General features: G+C 47.7%; 1 protein-coding gene across 1 annotated transcript; it reads left to right on the forward strand.

Moving 5' to 3' along the window:
* The first annotated feature begins 2,237 nt into the window (after window positions 1-2,237).
* Window positions 2,238-17,648, forward strand: LOC140398907 (rano class II histocompatibility antigen, A beta chain-like). Its single transcript, XM_072487875.1, has 7 exons — window positions 2,238-2,383; window positions 5,538-5,801; window positions 13,359-13,631; window positions 16,457-16,570; window positions 17,083-17,112; window positions 17,220-17,327; window positions 17,435-17,648. The coding sequence occupies exons 1-7, from the start codon at window positions 2,302-2,304 to the stop codon at window positions 17,461-17,463; spliced, it is 900 nt and encodes a 299-aa protein (XP_072343976.1). The 5' UTR covers window positions 2,238-2,301; the 3' UTR covers window positions 17,464-17,648.
* The last annotated feature ends 3,384 nt before the right edge of the window (window positions 17,649-21,032 follow it).

Consider the following 21,032-nt stretch of genomic DNA (forward strand, 5'->3'; position numbering starts at 1 on the left):
CGGTCAAATGACCACACAACCATTTAGTCAGTTCAAGATCAAAGGTGGTTTATTTGCACACAAGGGTTATTTCGACATGCAAGCACAATATACTACATGTTAAACTACACCTATTAACTACAATAACCTACACTTAACCAGGCAACCGGCACTGTGCAAGTGGATAAGGCCTTTATCTTGATCTCACGTGGCTGGTTTGAAGAAGTGGTTCTGTCTCTGCTGGGCTCATCTGGCAGGTAGCGATCGTTGGTCTTGAACTTGGTTGTCCTGTCGTTATGCTGCAGTTGGGCTGGCACAGGCCGGATCCAAAAGAGGCTGACACAGGCCGGGTCTAAAAGAGGCAGAACACATGGCTATGTCCCTCCCCTTTTATCCCTCTGGGATTTCGCACTCTTTGGGGCGGTCCTTAATCTTGGACCCAATAATTCGACAGGCTTCGATCACACCTTCGATTTTGGCCAATAAAGGGGCGGATGCCTTGGTGGCTGGGCGGGTTCTTAGCGGTCATTGTGTCATGTGAGAGTACCTTTAAGAAATGGATGTTTAAGCAATGTACCTTTAAGAAAACAGTGATGTCAGAGAGTGGGTGGAGCTGAGCTCAGTTCAGCCATTTTGAAGTTTCAGTTTGAAAAACAGCTTGGGTGTGTGTGTGTGTTTTGCAGTGAGTTGGATCTGCTGTGATCTCTGCCATGAAAGACTATCTATGGATCATTTGGGTGATTTAAACTCATAATAGTAAAGCCTTTAACCTGATGTGTTTCTGTTTAAAGTCTCATGGATGTTGAAAGGGATAACTGAAGGATTATTTAGTGTTGTAATATTTTCGGGGTTATCTTTGAAGTAAGGGGTGTTAAGAGATCCAATGTTTATTTAAGAGGTTAAGTTGAGTTCATGGAATAAACATTGTTTTGTGTTTAAAAACCCACGTGTCCATAATTGTAATATCACACGTGGAGAACAAGCCGCGTGCTTCAAAAGCAACAATCCATTAAAGGGAGAGGTTGGTTGAACTCCATGATACACCTTGGGGTTCTGAAAACGCCTCGCCCATAACAATTGACCTTGGCAGTTGGGCTCTCTGAGCAAAGGGAGTGGCGACGATCAGTCTGTGGCTGTATCGGTTTCTTGAGTGCAGTCCTATTGTTCTGGGGAAGTGGGCCATTAGAATGCAAATGAGCGGGGGTTTCGATTATGTCTAGCTACCTGTGTTTCAAATACACAGAAGATCTGTATCTGTCTGAGTCCTGGGTTGGCCATAATTCCCATGGTCCTTTGCAGGTGCCCATCTCAGATGGCCACACCTGAACCTCGCTAGGACCAATGTTCTTGCAAACTGCATAACTAGGGGAAGTAGATAGGGTTTTAAACTAAATAGTGGGGCAAGAGATCAAAATTTGGAAGATGTGGTAAATCAAGGAGAAGAGAAAAAGTAACAGAGCAAGGTATTAATATGAGAAATAAGGGGCTGAGAGTAGACAATAAAGCAGCAGATAAGGGTAGTGGTTACAAAAATAAGAATAGGACAAAACTAAAGTCTTTGTATCTGGTTTTGGGACTCAAGAGGAAGAGACCAACAGGAAATGTATTAGAGATGTTCAAAATCATGAGGGGGCTGCAGAGTAGACGAGGAAAAACTCTTCCCGCTTGGAAAAGAATCGAGAATGAGAGGCGCACAGATTTAAAGAGATTTGCAAAAGAATCGAAAGTGCCGGACCTGCAGGTACCTAAAACCTTTTCCCCAAGGCAGCTCATACACTTCCTCCAGGTCCTCCAACCTCACAAATTCTGCCTTTCTCTCTGAACTCCTGTACATTGTTTCTATTCAAATAATGATCGAATACCATCTTAAATTCCTTGATTGAACCTGCCTCCACCATAGTTCCATGCAGTGCATCCCAGATCCCAGCCACTTAGTTGGTGAAAAAGTATTTCCCATGGGATTGCATCGGGTTCAAGAAGGTGAATCACCCTGCACCCAATAATATGTCCCAGGATTGACACACACATCATACCCCATTGAAGGAAATCCGGCAGTCAGCTTTCAACATGAGGCCATCATCCCTTTAATAGAAACCATCCCTTTCTTGAAAGTTATGCAAAAAGCATGAGGAAGAGGAAAATAATTTATTGTTATAGTGACAGAGCCAAAAAAGCACAAGTATGTGTTTCTGTGGGTGGAGTCAATAACCTTGGATGTGTTTGTGTCTCAAGGAATCAAAACAAGTCTTGACGAGCCCCTGACTTCAATCAGTCTCACCTTTACTACAATCTTGTTCGGAAAGCCACTGTCTTCCTTTCAAGATGTCAGTTCTCTACAGATGGGTCTTTGTGGCTGTTGCTGCAACAGTTGCTTCTGTTCTGGATTTGGTGGATTGTTCTACTGGTAAGTGGGCTTATTTATCCTCCCTCATTTTAATGTTCCATCTGAGGGGTTTACATTGGGGAAAAATGATATCTCGTGCTCTGATTCAGTGCTCAAGAGGGCTGCCAGGATTCAGGATTATCCAGCAGAGGATCCCAGAATAGCTTTTAAAAGTGTATCTGCCAACATGTAAAATGGAAGTAAGTAAGTTAAAACTTGAACGAGGAGGAAAGAGAAGCTTCTAGGCTGGGACTAAGGAAAGAGCTCTTCCAGATGTGATGGGCTGAGTGGCCTCCTTCTACACAGGAAGACTGAAACTGAGATTGTTGGGTTACAAGGTATGTGCTTGTAATGTGAATGCCTGTAAATAAAATCTGATAACCTCTATAAAGATTAGGGCCGGGATTGACAAAATCCCGGCCAAGTGTTGACGCCGGCATGAACACCGGAGTGGTGTACGCCGGTATCAACGGCCCTCCTGGCCCAGCAATTCACCGGTGTTCAGGAGGCTAGCACAGTGCCGGAGTGCTGCGCGCTGCTCCGGCGCCGAAAGGCGGCCCTGCACGGCCAGCGAGGATCCGCGCATTTGCGCGACGGGCATCTCCGCGGCAGCGTATGCACTTGGTTGCCGTCTCTGCGCCGGCGGGGAGCAACATATCGGGGACCTAACGGGCCCACGCGGAACGAGGTAGGCCCCCTCCAGATCCCACCACCAGGACGTCCACCGCGACCTCGGGTCCGACCTCCCACCGGGTGGTAACTTGGCGGGAGTTCGGCCGGTCGCCTGCGTTGAATCGCTTTCAGCGGTCCCCAACTGGCGCCGCGGCGACTGTGCGGGCGTGATTGGCGCCGATTCTCCAGTCTCCGAAGAATCGCGGCCCGGCGCCCGTGTCCGCAGCGATTCTCCGACCTGCCGCAGGCTCGGAGAATCCTGCCCTAAGATCCAGTTCTGTTCACCACCTAGCTTCTTGGAATAGAACAAACCCATTAGTTACTATTGCACTGTGCTCCTTAACCTGAAAAAAGCACTGAACAACACTGCAAATACCTCTCACTCTCAATCGTAGCAATCCGATTGAAAGGTGCTGAGAGAGACACCATGCCATTCTGCTCCTCCTCCTGCCACCCACTGAACCATCTTCCTACTCTGGAATGTATAACACACACACGCTCCTGAATGGATGCTCCTCACTCTGCACATACGATAATATGAATTAGGAGCAGGAGTAGGCCACTTAGCCTCTCGAGCCTCCTCCACCATTCAATAAGATCACGGCTGATCTCATTTTCAACTCAACTTTACATTCCTGCCTATCCCTGATAACCTTTTGTCCCCTTGCCTATCTCGCTCTGCCTTAAAAATATTCAGACTTTGCTTCCACCGCCTTTTCAGTGAGAGAGTTTCAACGGCTCACTACCCTCTGAGAGAAGAAATTTCTCACCTTGTTATTCTTCCTGCCAAATGGACAATTTCACGTTTTCCCACATTATACTCCATTTGCCCACTCACTTAACCCTTTGTACCTTCCTTCCGTCCTTAACTTACACTCCTACCTATATTTGTGTCATCAGCAGATTTAGCAACCATATCTATGGTCCCTTCATCAAGTCATTTATATAATTCAAAAAGTTGCGGTCCCAGCACTGATCCCTGTAGCCCATATCCATTTATGCCTACTCTATATTTTCTGCTAGCTAGCCAATCTTCTCGGCATGTTAATATCATAACCCCTATGCCATGAGCTTATATTTTCCACTATGACCTTTGATGTGGCACCTTGTCAAATGCCTTCTGGAAATGTATGGAAAGTACATCCCTCTGATCCACAGCATGTGCTCCTTCTTCAAAAAACTCCAATAAATTGGTTAAACATGATTTCCCTTTCACAAAACCATGTTGACTCTGCCTGATTTCTTTAAATTTTTCCATGTGCCCTGCTTTAACATCTTTAATAGTCATTTCTAACATTTTCCCTATCACAGCTGTTGAACTGGAGTTTCCTGTTTCTTTCTCCCTCACTTTTTTAATAAAGGAGTTGCATTCCCAATTTTTTTATCTAATGGCACATTCCTGAAATCTAAGGAATTTAATTAAAACCATTTTGCTGCCTGGCTCAGCATATTGACTATGCAGAACCTTACAGCATATTGACTATGCAGAGTTTTTCCTTGTCTTGAGATTTGGTTGGTTACATGTACCACAATGATGGACCACAATTACTTCATCCTCCCCCTCCCACTTCGTCTCCAGCCCTGAGTAGAGGTCCTGAATCCTGGCACTGGACAGGCAACACAGCCTTCTGAACTCTCACCCTCACTATACTGTCCCTAACACTACTATATTCCTTTTAGCTTCAGTCACTGGAAAGACTTCCTGTCCCATGGAGCTATGGCAATGGTCAGTTTGCTCATCCACTCTGCATACAGGTTGCAAGTACCTCAAACCTATTTGACAACCGCAAAGTCTGAGGCTCCTCCACTACAGTCTGCCTGGTCCCTTTACCTGCTTCGCTCATGGTCACATCCTCCTAGCCCTCACTGCTGACCAAAACAGATGACCCTATTCCAAGCGGTGTGACCTCTTCTGGCACAAAGTGTCCAGGTATCTTTCCCCATCCCTGATGTTGTGCAGTGTCTGCAGTTCGGCTTCCAGATCAATAATCCGGATCAAGGATGGTTCTAGTTGCTTCCACTTTCTACAGATGTATTTGCCTGGATCACGTTGGTATCTAGGAGCTCCCACATTCCACAGCTGCAACACAGCACCTGCCATTGTTATTTATGCTATTTATTTAACTTAGTTACCTTAATGAACTGTCTTGGAATAATTCCTATGTGTATTATCACTTACTGTGCTTATTAAATGCCATGATACCGACAAGTAAGTTCGACATTTCTTGAAGGTGATTGGCTTCTTAGTTACTCATCAACCAGCTCCTTCCGCTGCACTAAAATACGAGAAAAGTGGAAGGAAAGGGATAACCTCAGAAATGGTGAATGAAATTGCTGCCATGTCTTCATTACATAGTATAACGCTACTCTTGGATCATCTGACTTATGATGAGCAAGGAATGGCATAGGAGACCAATGTTTCTGATTTAAAAATGACTTATATGAGGTACTGATGCAACAATGTCCTCCATTATCAAGATCTTCCACTGTGTTCTTCTTTCAGAACCACATTATTTCCACATGCAGTGTGCATGTGTCTACGGTGATAATAAACCAGCCAATTTATCTTCGGAAATGGCTTATGATGGTGCTACTATTTTGTACTATGACAGCGCTGAGAAAACATTTGTTGCAGCTCAGCCTATTGGACAAGCTGAGGTGAACAAGCGAAACAAAAACATAAATATTGTCCTCAGCCGCATCGAGAGTCTCTGTGACAAAATTAAAGAAACAGCTATAATAAGCAACCTCACCATTGAAAAAATGGGTAAGATACTTTATAAACCTAACACTTTACACATAAACAAAATGGGCTGGTTTCTCTGGTCCCCCAGCTGCGTGTTTCCAGTGGTGCGCCGCTTTCCAGCGGCGGGATTCTATCCTCACCCCGCTTGACAATGGGATTTCCCATTGAAGCCACTCCACGTTGCCAGAAAACCTGCGGGCAGGGGAGCTCTGTCGTCAGGAAAAGTGAATCCTGATGACCGTAGAATACAGGACAATGTCCCAAATTATGTAGTCCAGGAAGAGGGTGGGGAAGAGAGAGAGAGAGAGAGACCATATAGTGGAAGGGAGAATGCTCAAAGAGGCAGGTTTTGGATAATTACATGGTAAGCCGTGGGATCGGGAATGCCAGAAAAATTGGGACATGACTAATGGATAATGGGCCACTAATGGAGGAACAGATGGAAACAAGAAAACACAATAGTTCGACCTTCAAGTTCTCAGCATGACCATAAGGATGACTCCGACGATCCGATAAATCCTCTCTGCGCGATCTACCGGCCGGTCGATCCAAGGTGAAGCCTCCCGCGGGCTTCCCAACAGCCACGACACGTCGCTGGATCTACCCAGGATCAGGAATCCGCCCAGAATGGGGGGCCAAGTCGCCCACGTGTAAGTAAGCCGTAAACCTACTTAAGGCCTACTTACCAAGGATCTATTGCTTCCCGGTTGTGGGGGGTGCAGGGCAGGTAAGAAGGGTCTCTGGGAGTTTGGGAGGATGACGGGTGGGGGTCCTGGAAGGGGGGACCTGGAAGGGAGTGCAAGGTGGCCTGAAGAGGGAAGCCCCTAGTGACCCCATAGCGGGGTGTCCACACTTGGGAGGGTGTAGGGTAGTGCCCATGTGTGCAGGGGGTGACTTTTCCCTTGGGTGGGGGGTGGGGGGAAATCACAGGCTCACTTAGAGATCGGGGATCCTTTCAAAATGGTGGCCTGATCTCTGATTACAGCTCCCCACTGTGTGGGCTAAACCAATGAAAAACTCCCCAGGGTCCCAAAAAAATGACAGGGCGGCCGGAAAATTCCCTGAGAAACCCACCACAAATGAACTTGAAGTAAAACCCTCTCTGCATTGTCCCTATGAAACACTCCCAGGGCAGGTACAGCACAGGGTTAGAAACAGAGTAAAGCTCCCTCTACACTGTCCCCATCAAACACTCCCAGGACAGTTACAGCACGGGGTTAGATACAGAGTAAAGCTCCCTCTACACTGTCCCCATCAAACACTCCCAGGACAGGTACAGCACGGGGTTAGATACAGAGTAAAGCTCCCTCTACACTGTCCCCATCAAACACTCCCAGGGCAGGTACAGCACGGGGTTAGATACAGAGTAAAGCTCCCTCTGCACTGTCCCATCAAACACTCCCAGGACAGGTACAGCACGGGGTTAGATACAGAGTAAAGGCTTCCGGGTGCGGCGATGACCAGCTGAGTCGCACGTTTCGGCAGCTCCCTGTGAAACGGACTTTTGGGCTCTTGATAGGAGCCCCAACGGCAATTTTAACGGCTGAAAACACCGTGCGGTAAACCAGAAGGGTGTTCCCCCTGGACACGGATGGAAAAAGGAGAGGAAAGTGGCCGGATTGCAGCGGATCCTTTGGAACAACGGCAAGGAAGGCAAGCAGAAACCAAGATGGCGTCGGAAGGTGGCAGTTTCATATGGGGCCCTGAACAACAAGAGTTTTTGAAACGCTGCGTGGAGGAGATAAAAAAGGAAATGAAGAAAGAGTTGTTGGCCCCGATACTACAGGCGATTGAAGGGCTGAAAGAGGAACAAAAGACCCAGGAGCAGGAGCTTCGGGTCGTGAAGGCGAAAGCAGCAGAGAATGAAAACGACATACAGGGCCTGGTGGTGAAGTCGGAGATACAGGAGGCACACCAGAAACGATCTGTGGAGAGGTTGGAGGCACTGGAAAATAACGCAAGGAGGAACAACTTGAGGATTCTTGGCCTTCCTGAAGGTGTGGAGGGGGCGGACGTCGGGGCATATGTGAGCACGATGCTGCACTCGTTAATGGGAGTGGAGGCCCCGACGGGTCCGTTGGAGGTGGAGGGAGCATACCGAGTTATGGTGCGAGGACCGAGAGCAGGAGAAGCTCCCAGAGCCATAGTGGTGAGATTTCTCCGTTTTAAGGATAGAGAAATGGTCCTTAGATGGGCGAAGAAAACTCGGTGTAGTAAATGGGAGAACGCGGTGATCCGCGTCTATCAAGATTGGAGTGCGGAGGTGGCGAGAAGGAGGGCGAGCTTTAATCGGGCCAAAGCGGTACTTCACAAAAAAAAGATAAAGTTTGGAATGCTGCAACCGGCAAGACTGTGGGTCACATATCAAGGGAGGCACCACTACTTTGAGACGGCGGATGAAGCGTGGACTTTTATTGTAGAAGAAAAATTGGAATGATTGGACTACGAAAATGAACGTTTGGACAAAGTGGTGGGACGAGTGGGGGGGGGGGGCGCGAAGAGGGATTGTATGATTAATCCTGCGGTATGGTAACTTTTCTTTCTCCCACAGGTGGTGATGGGGGGAGGTGGGGAGGGAGAGGAGATGGGGCGTTGGCCATGGGAGGCGGGGCCGAGGGAGAGGCGCGGGCTTGGTTCCCGCGCTATGATAATTATGGCGGGAATAGAGAAGCAGGAAGGAGGGGGCGCCGCACGGGGCGAGCCGGGATCACGGGGGGAAGCCGAGGTCAGCCAGAGTTTGCTGACTTCTGGGAGCAATATGGGGGGAGTAATTACGCTAGCGGGGGGTCTAGCGGGGGGGGGGGGGAGGGGGGAATTACTGGGTTGCTGCTGCTGGGGAAAGGGGGGAGTGGGTGCGGGAAAGGATGGGTGGGGGGGCACCGTCTGGGAGAAATACAGCCGCGTGGGAACTGGGCGAGAAGCTGGAAAAAGATGATGGCTAACCGGCAAGGGGGGGGGGTGGGAAGCCCCCCAACTCGGCTGATCACGTGGAACGTGAGGGGGCTTAACGGGCCGATAAAGAGGGCACGAGTACTCGCACACCTTAAGAAACTTAAAGCAGATGTGGTCATGTTACAGGAAACGCATCTGAAACTGATAGATCAGGTTAGGTTGCGCAAAGGATGGGTAGGGCAGGTGTTCCATTCGGGGCTGGATACGAAAAACAGGGGGGTGGCTATATTAGTGGGGAAGCGGGTAATGTTCGAGGCAAAGACTATAGTGGCGGATAACGGGGGCAGATACGTGATGGTGAGTGGCAAATTACAGGGAGAGATGGTGGTGTTGGTAAACGTGTATGCCCCGAATTGGGACGATGCCAATTTTATGAGGCGAATGCTAGGACGCATCCCAGACCTAGAGACCGGAAAGCTGATAATGGGGGGAGACTTTAACACGGTGTTGGAACCAAGGCTGGATAGGTCGAAGTCCAGGACTGGTAGGAGGCCGGCAGCAGCCAAGGTGCTTAAGGATTTTATGGAGCAGATGGGAGGGGTGGACCCGTGGAGATTCAGTAGACCTAGGAGTAAGGAGTTCTCGTTTTTCTCCTATGTCCATAAAGTCTATTCACGCATAGACTTTTTTGTGTTGGGTAGGGCATTGATCCCGAGGGTGAGGGGAACGGAATATACGGCTATAGCCATTTCGGATCATGCCCCACACTGGGTAGACTTGGAGATAGGGGAGGAAACAAGAGGGCGTCCACCCTGGAGAATGGATATGGGACTAATGGCGGATGAGGGGGTGTGCTTAAGGGTGAGGGGATGCATTGAAAAGTACTTGGAACTCAATGACAATGGGGAGGTTCAGGTGGGAGTGGTCTGGGAGGCGTTGAAGGCGGTGGTTAGGGGGGAGCTGATATCAATAAGGACACATAAAGGGAAGCAGGAGAGTAAGGAACGGGAGCGGTTGTTGCAAGAACTTTTGAGGGTGGACAGACAGTATGCGGAAGCACCGGAGGAGGGACTGTATAGGGAAAGGCAAAGGCTGCATGTGGAATTTGACTTGCTGACCACAGGCACTGCAGAGGCACAATGGAGGAAGGCGCAGGGTGTACAGTATGAATATGGAGAGAAGGCGAGCAGATTGCTGGCACACCAATTGAGGAAAAGGGGAGCAGCGAGGGAAATAGGGGGGGTGAGAGACGAAGATGGAGAGACGGAGCGGGGAGCGGAGAGAGTGAATGAAGTGTTTAAGACATTTTATAAAAAATTGTATGAAGCTCAACCCCCGGATGGGAGGGAGAGAATGATGGAGTTTTTGGATCGGCTGGAAATTCCCAAGGTGGAAGAGCAGGAAAGGATGGGATTGGGAGCACAGATCACGGTAGAAGAAGTGGTGAAAGGAATTAGGAACATGCAGACGGGAAAGGCCCCGGGACCGGACGGATTCCCAGTTGAATTTTACAGAAAATATTTGGACTTGCTCGCCCCGCTACTGACGAGGACCTTCAACGAGGCAAAGGAAAGGGGACAACTGCCCCCGACTATGTCAGAAGCAACGATATCGCTTCTTTTAAAGAAGGAAAAGGATCCGCTACAATGCGGGTCCTACAGACCAATCTCCCTCCTCAATGTAGATGCCAAGGTCTTGGCCAAGGTAATGGCAATGAGAATAGAGGAATGTGTCCCGGGGGTGGTTCATGAGGACCAAACTGGGTTTGTGAAGGGGAGACAGCTGAACACGAACATACGGAGGTTGTTAGGGGTAATGATGATGGCCCCACCAGAGGGTGAAACGGAGATAGTAGTGGCGATGGATGCCGAGAAAGCATTTGATAGAGTGGAGTGGGATTATCTGTGGGAGGTGTTGAGGAGATTTGGGTTCGGAGAGGGGTATGTTAGATGGGTGCAGCTGTTGTATAGGGCCCCAGTGGCGAGTGTGGTCACGAATGGACGGGGATCGGCATATTTTCGGCTCCATAGAGGGACAAGGCAGGGATGTCCTCTGTCCCCATTACTGTTTGCACTGGCGATTGAGCCCCTGGCGATAGCGCTGAGAGGTTCCAAGGGATGGAGGGGAATACTTAGGGGAGGAGAAGAACACCGGGTATCTTTATATGCGGATGATCTGCTACTATATGTGGCGGATCCAGCGGAGGGGATGCCAGAAATAATGCGGATACTTGGGGAGTTTGGGGATTTTTCAGGGTATAAATTGAATATGGGAAAGAGTGAGCTGTTTGTGGTGCATCCAGGGGAGCAGAGTAGAGAAATAGAAGACCTACCGTTGAGGAAGGTAACAAGAGACTTTCGTTACCTGGGGATCCAGATAGCTAAGAATTGGGGCACATTGCACAGGCTAAATTTGACGCGGTTGGTGGAACAGATGGAGGAAGATTTCAAGAGATGGGACATGGTAGCATTGTCAATGGCAGGGAGGGTGCAGGCAGTTAAGATGGTGGTCCTCCCGAGATTCCTTTTTGTGTTTCAGTGTCTCCCGGTGGTGATCACGAAGGCTTTTTTCAAAAGGATAGAAAAGAGTATTATGGGTTTTGTTTGGGCCGGGAAGACTCCGAGAGTGAGGAAGGGATTCTTACAGCGTAGTAGGGATAGGGGGGGGCTGGCACTACCGAGCCTAAGTGAGTATTATTGGGCCGCTAATATTTCAATGGTGAGTAAGTGGATGGGAGAGGAGGAAGGAGCGGCGTGGAAGAGATTAGAGAGGGCGTCCTGTAGGGGGACCAGCCTGCAGGCTATGGTGACAGCCCCATTGCCGTTCTCACCAAGGAACTATACCACGAGTCCGGTGGTGGTAGCTACACTGAAGATTTGGGGACAGTGGAGACGACATAGGGGAAAGACCGGAGCACTGGGGGGGTCCCCGATAAGAAACAACCATAGGTTTGCCCCGGGGGGAATGGATGGGGGATATGGAATGTGGCAAAGAGCAGGTATAACGCAATTGAAAGATCTATTTGTGGATGGGAAGTTTGCGAGTCTGGGAGCGCTGACCGAGAAATATGGGTTGCCCCAAGGGAATACATTCAGGTACATGCAATTGAGGGCTTTTGCGAGGCAGCAGGTGAGGGAATTCCCGCAGCTCCCGACACAAGAGGTGCAGGACAGAGTCATCTCAAAGAAATGGGTGGGGGACGGTAAGGTGTCGGATATATATAGGGAAATGAGAGACGAAGGGGAGATTATGATGGACGAACTAAAAGGGAAATGGGAAGAAGAGCTAGGGGAGGAGATTGAGGAGGGGATGTGGGCAGATGCCCTAAACAGGGTAAACTCGTCGTCCTCGTGCGCCAGGCTAAGCCTGATTCAGTTTAAGGTATTACACAGGGCACATATGACTGGAACACGGCTCAGTAAATTTTTTGGGGTGGAGGATAGGTGTGCGAGGTGCTCGAGAAGCCCAGCGAATCATACCCATATGTTTTGGTCATGCCCGGCACTACAGGGGTTTTGGATGGGGGTGACAAAGGTGCTTTCAAAAGTAGTAGGAGTCCGGGTCGAACCAAGCTGGGGGTTGGCTATATTTGGGGTTGCACAAGAGCCGGGAGTGCAGGAGGCGAAAGAGGCCGATGTTTTGGCCTTTGCGTCCCTAGTAGCCCGGCGCAGAATATTGCTAATGTGGAAAGAAGCCAAGCCCCCGGGGGTGGAGACCTGGATAAATGATATGGCGGGGTTCATAAAGTTAGAGCGGATTAAGTTCGTCCTAAGGGGGTCGGCTCAAGGGTTTACTAGGCGGTGGCAACCGTTCGTCGAATATCTTGCGGAAAGATAGATAGGGGAGAACAAAGAAGGCAGCAGCAGCGGCCCAGGACTTGGGGGGGGGGGGGGGATGGGGGGGGGTGTGGCCTGAGACAAGGCAGTTGCCAATTAGGGCTAGTTTTTCTTTTTGTTATTTAATATTTATTTATTTGTTGTTGTTTTTGTTTAAATTTAAAAAAGGTCATTATTATCTGTATTGTTACAATGTTGTGTAAAGGATGCACAATGTACTGTGTTGGTTGACCAAAAATTTTCAATAAAATATTATTTAAAAAAAAAAAAGATACAGAGTAAAGCTCCCTCTGCACTGTCCCATCAAACACTCCCAGGACAGGTACAGCACGGGGTTAGATACAGAGTAAAGCTCCCTCTACACTGCCCCCATCAAACACTCCCAGGACAGGTACAGCACGGGGTTAGATACAGAGTAAAGCTCCCTCTACACTGTCCCCATCAAACACTCTCAGGACAGGTACAGCGCGGGGTTAGATACAGAGTAAAGCTCCCTCGACACCGTCTCTGCTGTAAAATTCTCCTTACTCTAGCTGTGAATGATCTCCTTTCCCAGATTTTACAGCTTTATGATTTATTCGTGTTCAGTTGTAATCAGTATTTTATTGAAGAGGTGTTTTATGATGTGGATTGGCTGCAGTGAGGTGATGTCTAAATCTTTTTATATCAGACTATCACAGACAACACAGAGGAGAATATTATTGCTTATTCCAGAGTTAGATTTAAACCCAAGGTGCAAGTTTGTCCCTTGTGAACTGTTTCACCATCACTTCATGAAGAGCCGGAGTCTCTGGGAGATTCTTGATCATGCCAACTCTAACCTGTAACCCACTGCTGTCTGCTTTCACAGCTCCTATACCCAGCAAAGTCTTACTTCAGGAAAAATCCGGCCAGATGAAGTTGGTGTGTTTGGTGAAGGACTTCTTCCCGAGGGACATTAAAATCAGCTGGCTGAGAGACGGCGTGGTCATTGTCAATGCACCACAGACAGTGAACATTGTACCTCAAGATGACAAAACGTTTCAGGCAAGAAGTCTCCTCACACTGAATGAAGATGTGAGTGGTTCATACATTTGCCAAGTGGAACATGAGGCCCTCGCCAGAAAACTCCAAGTACCATTCAGTAAGAACAAAAGAAACATTGACTTTCACTAAGATCAATCTTCTAACTCAACTCCACTTTCTCACATTATTTCCTCATTCCCACAGTCCATAAAATACCCAAGTTTGTTTAGTATTTCATGGGATGTGCTTAATTGCCCATCCCTGATTGTCTCTTGAACTGGGTGTCTTGCTTGGCCAATATCAGAAGGGAAGTTAAGATTGCTGTGGGTCTGGAGTCACATTATAGGCCAGGCTTGGTAAGGATGGAAGACTTTCTTCCCAAAAGGGCATTAGTGAACCAGATGGGTCTTTAAGACAATCAATGATAGTTTCATGGTTGCTATTACTGAGAATAACTTTAAATTCCAGATGTATTCATTGAATTTACATTCTACCAGCTGCCGTGGTGGGAATTCAATCTGCGTGTGTGTGTCCCCCCCCCCCCCCCCCCCCGAGCATTAACCTGGCTCTCTGGAATACTACCACATTGACATTACGGTGGTACAGTGGTTCGCTTTGCTCCCTCACAATGCCAGGGACACGGGTTGAATTTCAGCCTGGGATGACTGTGTGGAGTTTGCACTTTCTCCTCATGCCTGCGTGGGTTTCCTCCGGCTGCTCCGGTTTCCTCCCACAATCCAATGTGCAGTTTAGGTGATTGGCTGTGCTAAAATTCCCCTTTAGTTTCCAAAGATGTGCAGGTTAGGTGGGGTTAAGGTGATAGGGCAGGGGCCTAGGTAGAATGCTCTTTCAGAGGGTCGGTGCAGACTGGATGGGCTGAATGGCCTCCTTCTGCTCTGTAGGGAATCTATTACTGCAATCCTTTTAAAAAAATATTTTAATAAGGCATATATAATTTTAACAATTTTCAAGAGGAAAAAAACAACAAAGCAAATAACACCCAACCAACCAACAACCAACCCCAGCCAACGTGGCTTACATACACAATTCCCCAATCCGGGGCCTCCGAGCACCTCCTGTCCACCTGGAGAATTTCCTTCACTAACCTATCCATTTCCGCCCGCTCTGCCTTCTCCCTGTGTGCCCATATCGATATAAACTCCCCTCTCACCTAGTGCCTCCCATACCATAGCTGCCGAAACCTCCCCCGTATCGTTTATCTCACTATACCGCCGAATGGCCTCCCTCACCCGCACACACCTCCTCCTCCGCTAATAGCCCCACATCTAACCTCCATTGCGGGTGCTAGTCCCCCACTTACTCACCCGTAAGTCCAACCAGTGCGGAGCATGACTGATACTATCGCCGAGTACTCAACGCCCACCACCCCCACCAACAATATCCTATCCATAATGAAAAAGTCAATTTGAGAGTGCGCTACCCGCCACTGATTCCCTTCCTCCCTGCTCAATCATTCTCCCAGTGCAAACTTTACAATCCCCACCAAACGCAAAGAAAAGAGCAACCCACTGTCCCCCATCAAGAACTAAACAAACCCAGAACAGCTCAATGGCTGCTAACCCAGTGCAAACCATACATACCGGGAAAAAGAAACAAAATACAAAACAGGAACATCTGCTCCTAGTCCATTGTCTAGAATAAGTTCCATCGCCTCCTCTGGCGAGTCAAAGTAGAGTTCTCGCCCTTCATATGTTACCAACAAGCGCACTGGGTATAACATGCGAAGCGTCACCTCCTTCTTAAAGAGGGCCGTCTTGACTTTGTTGAAGCTCATCCTCGTTTTGGGCAGCTCTGCACCCAGGTCCTGGTAGACGCACAGCTCATTGCCTTCCCAAGTACAGCGCGTCGTCTGCCTGGCCCACCTCAAAATCTGCTCTTTATGCAGGAACCGGTGCAGGCGCACCACCATCGCCCTCAGCGGCTCGCTCCCTTGCGGCTTCCTCATCAGCGCCCTGTTTGCCCAGTCCACCGCCAGGGGCTGAGCAAATGCCCCTTCACCCAGTAACTTCTCAAATATCCGCGCCACATGTGCGCCGGTGTCCGCTCTCTCACTGTCCTCCGGAAGGCCGACATCCTAATGTTCTGTCTGCGCGATCCAGGTCCTCCACCTTCTCCTGCAGCCTCTTTTGTTAATCTTGCAGCAACCCCATCTCCGCTGCCATCGGAGCAAGCTGCTCCTCCTGCTCCCCCACCGCCTCCTCCACCTTCTGGATTGGCTAGCCCTGGGCCTCTGACCTCAACTCGATGCGGTTGATCCCCGCCTTTATCGAGTTCACCACCCTGGTCAGATCCTCCTACCTCTCTGCTGGGCAAATTTCTCCTGGAGGAAGCCCACTCGATGATCCATTGAATACTGGGCGGGCAAGGTAGGGCCTTGACCCTCCACCATCTTCTCCCTGTGTCATATGCACACCCGCTTGCGACCATTGTTCTCTCCTTTTTCGACCATTTCTGGTCCACAAATCTGTACCCCGCTGGGATACTCTCTTCTTCCATCTCTCCTGCATCTTTTACAGTCTCCCAGCTCCGCCGTTAGCCACGGAAAAGGTCCAAGAATTCCACCACAAGCGGGAGCCACCAAATGTGCGACCACTCACACCATGGCCGCTGGAGGTCCTACTGCAATCTTAAACAGACTCAATGATTGAGCATTCACAATTCTCTGTTTGAGAGAATTCCAAGGATTCACAACCCTCTGAGTGAAGAAATTTCTCCCCATCTGTTGAGTCTTCTCCCAATCGGTACTAGAGACTGATGAAGCCTCTCCTTCCTTCACTATCTCTCACAACCTCCAGCCATCTTCTCCAATTCACTGTCACCATTGTCACACGCTGTGCACAGGGAGGAGGACATGTGGGTGAGGAGCCTCTGGGAAATGTGCAAGTGTAAAGTAAACTGTCCTCCAACTGTGCTTTTCCTCAGGATACGACAGAATCACAGAACATAAATCTTTGATCATCATCGGAGCCGTGCTGGGAATACTGGGAATCAGCTTTGCTGTGGTGACTGGAATTCTGTATTACTGCAACTTAAATCGTAAGCAACAACACAGATTATAAACTCTCATTAATCGCACAGGTTACATTGGGAGACAGAACTGTCAATACTCTTCTCACAGACTTTATTTGGAATTAATCTGCACATTTTATGTGTTTAAACCCATGGGTTTCAATATGTAAAGAGAACTGTGAATATGAGAGATCTTTACAGCATTAGGAATGTGTTAAACTAAAGGAAATGGTCAGATTTCGACGTGTCCCAGGTTATATCAGAGTCTCTCGAGTTCTCTGTGTTAACCAGAGCAACGGAGAAAGTAACAGGAACTGGTAAAGAGAGAAATTCTGAAATGAGTGTTTGAAATATAACGGTGGGAAAACATAACCAGCCTTTATGATCCTTGTTCACTGACCGTGTGTTTGTGTGAGAGAGGGAGAAGCAGAGAGATAGAAACCCCAGTGAAATAAAATAGAAAGTAGGACAGTCTGTTTAGAGATACATCACTCCCATAGGTTGATGTCAAACTGTTAACCTTCCTGTTTCTCATGCAGGTTCTGACCAGCTCAACTTGAACCCAACAGGTAAGAGAAGCTGCTTTTTACTCTGAATAATTTTGGGTGCATGAGAATATTTTGGGGGTCGGGGATATATTTATCACAGCAGTACAACTGACTGGTTTTGTTCCCAGCTAAGTTCACTAAGCGGGCAGGACCACGTGGAAGGAATCCATGCAGTTCCAGTGTGCGATCCAGTAGCTCAGAAAACTCCAATTCCTCCAACATCAGCTGCTCTTCAGGTAACAGTGTCCTGTTTATCTGTCAACTTCTTTTCACTCATGTTTGCAACCCCGAACTTTCAGAAACTTTGAATAAATTAACCTGACATCATGTCTTTCTTTTACAGCTGATGATTTGACTAAAACCCACGCCTAAGGTAAACAGCTCTGTGGAATATATTTAATATTAGTGCAGTAACTGGGGGATGTGACTCTGCTGCCCGTGAGGGTGCACCTGTCACCCCAATGGGCAGATCCTTTCTGGCCAACGAGCCGTTTGTCAATTAAAACCTCAGAATGATTTTGTTTATAATAAAGATTGTCACTGTTTTGATGCAATAATTCAGTCTAGAATTTTCTAAAGAACAGGTTGTGGCAAAGTGGTATAATTGGATACCCAGGAAATACTCTGCAGACCCAGGTTTGAATCCCACCATGGCAGATTCAATTAAACAATCTGGAATTAAAAGACTAACCATGACTACAGAACCATTGCTGATTGTTGTAAAATCCTATCTGGTTCAATAATGAAATCTGCATCCTTACCTGGTCTGATGTACATTTGATTCCAGGTCAACAGCAATATGGTTGACCTCTGAAACAGAAAATTTGACAAGTAATGAAATCAGACAAACCGGGTACCAGAAACGACAACGGTAAACATGGTCTTGTCGCCTGCAAACCCTCTCACACAGTCATACTCATGGAGTCGTACCTGACATATAAATGTCTGAGACACCACTAACGACCGGTGGTAAAGGATCTGCCCAGCAGAGAGGACAGCTTGGTGGTATACAGTCAAGAAGGAGCTGCCTGTGAGTTCTCAACATCAACTCTGAACCCCATGAAGCCTCATGTTATCAGGTCAAACATGAAAACCTCCTATGTTTGATCCTCGGGGAGGCCGATACAGTTGTTTTTTTTCTCCATCCTGGGAGTGGACTGCCCCACTAGTATTAAAGTTTGCTAGTTCACAGGAGTAAGATGGGGGAGAAGCTGCTGCTTCACTTGGTTCAATGAGCTTTAGTATCTGTGTGTGGTTGGGGGAGTGGGTGTTGGTCATTTGTGGGGTTTCAATATGTGTATTTGGGTGGGGTGTTTGTTGGGGGAGGGCAGTGCAGGGACGGGGAGGGTTTAGTTTGCTGATGGTGACTATGAGATTTTCTTTGTTTCACTCTATGGGTTTGGCAGCCATTTTGGGTAGGCCTTGGGCCTGTAGTTTTTGAGTAGGTACTTGACAACTGATTGCAGTGGAAATAACTGACTCAGGGATGGTGGGGTGGGAGGTCCCCAATCGATAGTCACCTGGACCATAAGGGAGTTGGGTGGCCCGGTAAAAAGGTCGAGACTTTTTTCTCACCTGAAGAATTGAATTGCTGCTGTGGTGTTTATGCAGGAGACTCATTTGCGGGTAAAGGATGAGACCAAACTGGGGAAGGAGTGGATGAGCCAAGTGTTTCATTTGGGCTTTGATGGAAGGGCCTGAGGTGTGGCGATTTTAGTTAATAAAGTGTATTTTTTTTGGCCACTAAGACCGCGGCGGATCCCAACGGCAGATTTGTTATGGCCAGTGGGTCTTGGAGGGTACCAGTTGGTGGCATTGATAAATGTCCAGATGATAAACTGGGACAATGTGGCATTTGTTAGGAGACTGTAGCCATCTATTCCGATTTGGACATGCACCAACTGGTTTTTGGAGGGGACTTTAACTGTGTACTGGATCAATCCAGGTCAAATTGTTTGCTGTCTTGGGGGTAGCGAAGGCAATTCTGGCCTTTGTGGAGCAGATGGGGCAGGGCAGACCTGTGGCAGTTTTTGCACAGAGGATTAACTTCTTCCCATTGGGTAGGTCCCTTCTACCTTTGGTGCGGAGAGCAGAATACTCAGCAACACAATCTCAGATCATGCTCCACATTTTGTAGGCTTGGTCTTGGAGACAGACCCAGTCGGCTCCCGCCCTGGAGGTTGGTTGTAGCGCTATTAGCAGAGAAAGGGTTTTGTGCCCATGACTCTCGAGGAATATATTGGATTCAATAGGAACAACTCTAACTCACCCTCCTGTTTGCTTTGGTGTTTGATCCTTTGGCTATAGTGCTGAGATCTTCGGGTAAATGGAGAGAGATAAGGTGGGGGAGGGGGTGAGGGAAGGTAGGGTGTCGTTATATGCTGATGACCTGCTTCTATATATTATGGATCCAGTCTTATGAATGAAATAATGAAGCTACTCAGGAGCTTTGGCTCCTTTTCGGGGTACAAACTGAACCAGGAGAAGAGTGAATATTCTCTGGTGAACCTCCCCTCCCATGCTCTCCCCCCAAGAAGAGGAAACAATCTGGGGGTATTACCTTTTCCACTTGCCAGAGGTAGCCTTCGTTACCTGGGTATTGGGTGGCACATGACTAGTCATTGCTCCATAGATTGAGGTCTGGTTGACTTGCAGAAGTGGGATAAGCTCCTGCTGTCCTTGGCGGGCAGGATCCAGACCATAAAAATGGATATCTCCCAGGTTTTTATTTCTTTTTCAGGGTCCCCAGATTTTTCTCCCTAAATCTTTTTTGGTAGGATTAATAAATTAGGGGCCTCTGTAGGAATCTACTGTGCGGTTTAAATGTCGTCTCGTATACACTTCAAAACACAGTAGAATTTTAAGTTACACTTCTCGGATGCAAAATAAAAATCCTTTATTGTGTCTATTGATTAAATTGAGAGACTGAAATCTTCTTGTGGATACAAATCAAATGTTCTCAATAAGCCGTACTGCAGAAGACTTAAAGAGATATAATTGGCTTAATGGTTTACAAACAGATTTAACTTACAAAATACAGTAATGATTTTTTGCTCAAAGCAAAACAGCTTCCGCAGACTTTAACAGTTAGAGTGGAAATATGAAAATACGGAATAAGGATTGCGAGTAGTTAGGTAAAAGGTAGAGAGTGATCCTGGATGGAAAATGGCTGCCGGACCTCTATGTTTAATGAGAATGTTATCAGCCTGACTCCATCTGTCCCTACCCCTGCAGTGTGCAGATTGGCTTGGAAGGGTCTCAAATGCAATTGGTTGGATGGTCAGTTGTCAATCATCAATGTGCAACATATATGCGAATATGTTGCATCTTTGGGTACTTTCAATGTGTTGGAATGTGATTTACGCTTTTAATCAATTCTAGCTTTTACTGGTTTTGCTGCTGACTGTACTATTATCTGTATTCTGAACAATGGTGAATTCATGTTGTCATGGTGCTGATTTTGACCTTGATCAGATTGTGATATAGCTGTATAACTTTTGTAATTCTGTTCATTAGAACAATGGATAGTTTACAATGTAAAATGTTGCAGAAGCTTTAGCTAGCCTTTAGATGTTTCAAATTCTGTGCTTTGTCACTGCAAATCCTTCAAGCTGTGTGTTTTTGTAATCTAAGTTATGCTTGAAGTTTTATGATGAAATCCATTTTAAAATGGATTTTAAACTGGGCTTTCGTATTTACATTAAAAATGGCTAAATTAATTACCCTTTTACCTATCAGAAATAGCTGGTTCCCTTCAGCCTCCTTCATTTGGGCGTGGAAGACCCCAAGGATAGGGCTTTCATTCAGAGGGATCAGCAGTCGGGGGTTGTGGGGAGGAGGGGGGGGGGGGGACAGGGTCTAGCATTACACAACTTCCTCTTTTACTATTGGGCGGCCAACATTGAAAAGGTGCTGGAGTGGACTGGGGAGCTGAGCTCCAT

The sequence above is a fragment of the Scyliorhinus torazame genome, chromosome 22 (assembly GCF_047496885.1).
Source record: "Scyliorhinus torazame isolate Kashiwa2021f chromosome 22, sScyTor2.1, whole genome shotgun sequence".
Lineage (NCBI taxonomy): Eukaryota > Metazoa > Chordata > Chondrichthyes > Carcharhiniformes > Scyliorhinidae > Scyliorhinus > Scyliorhinus torazame.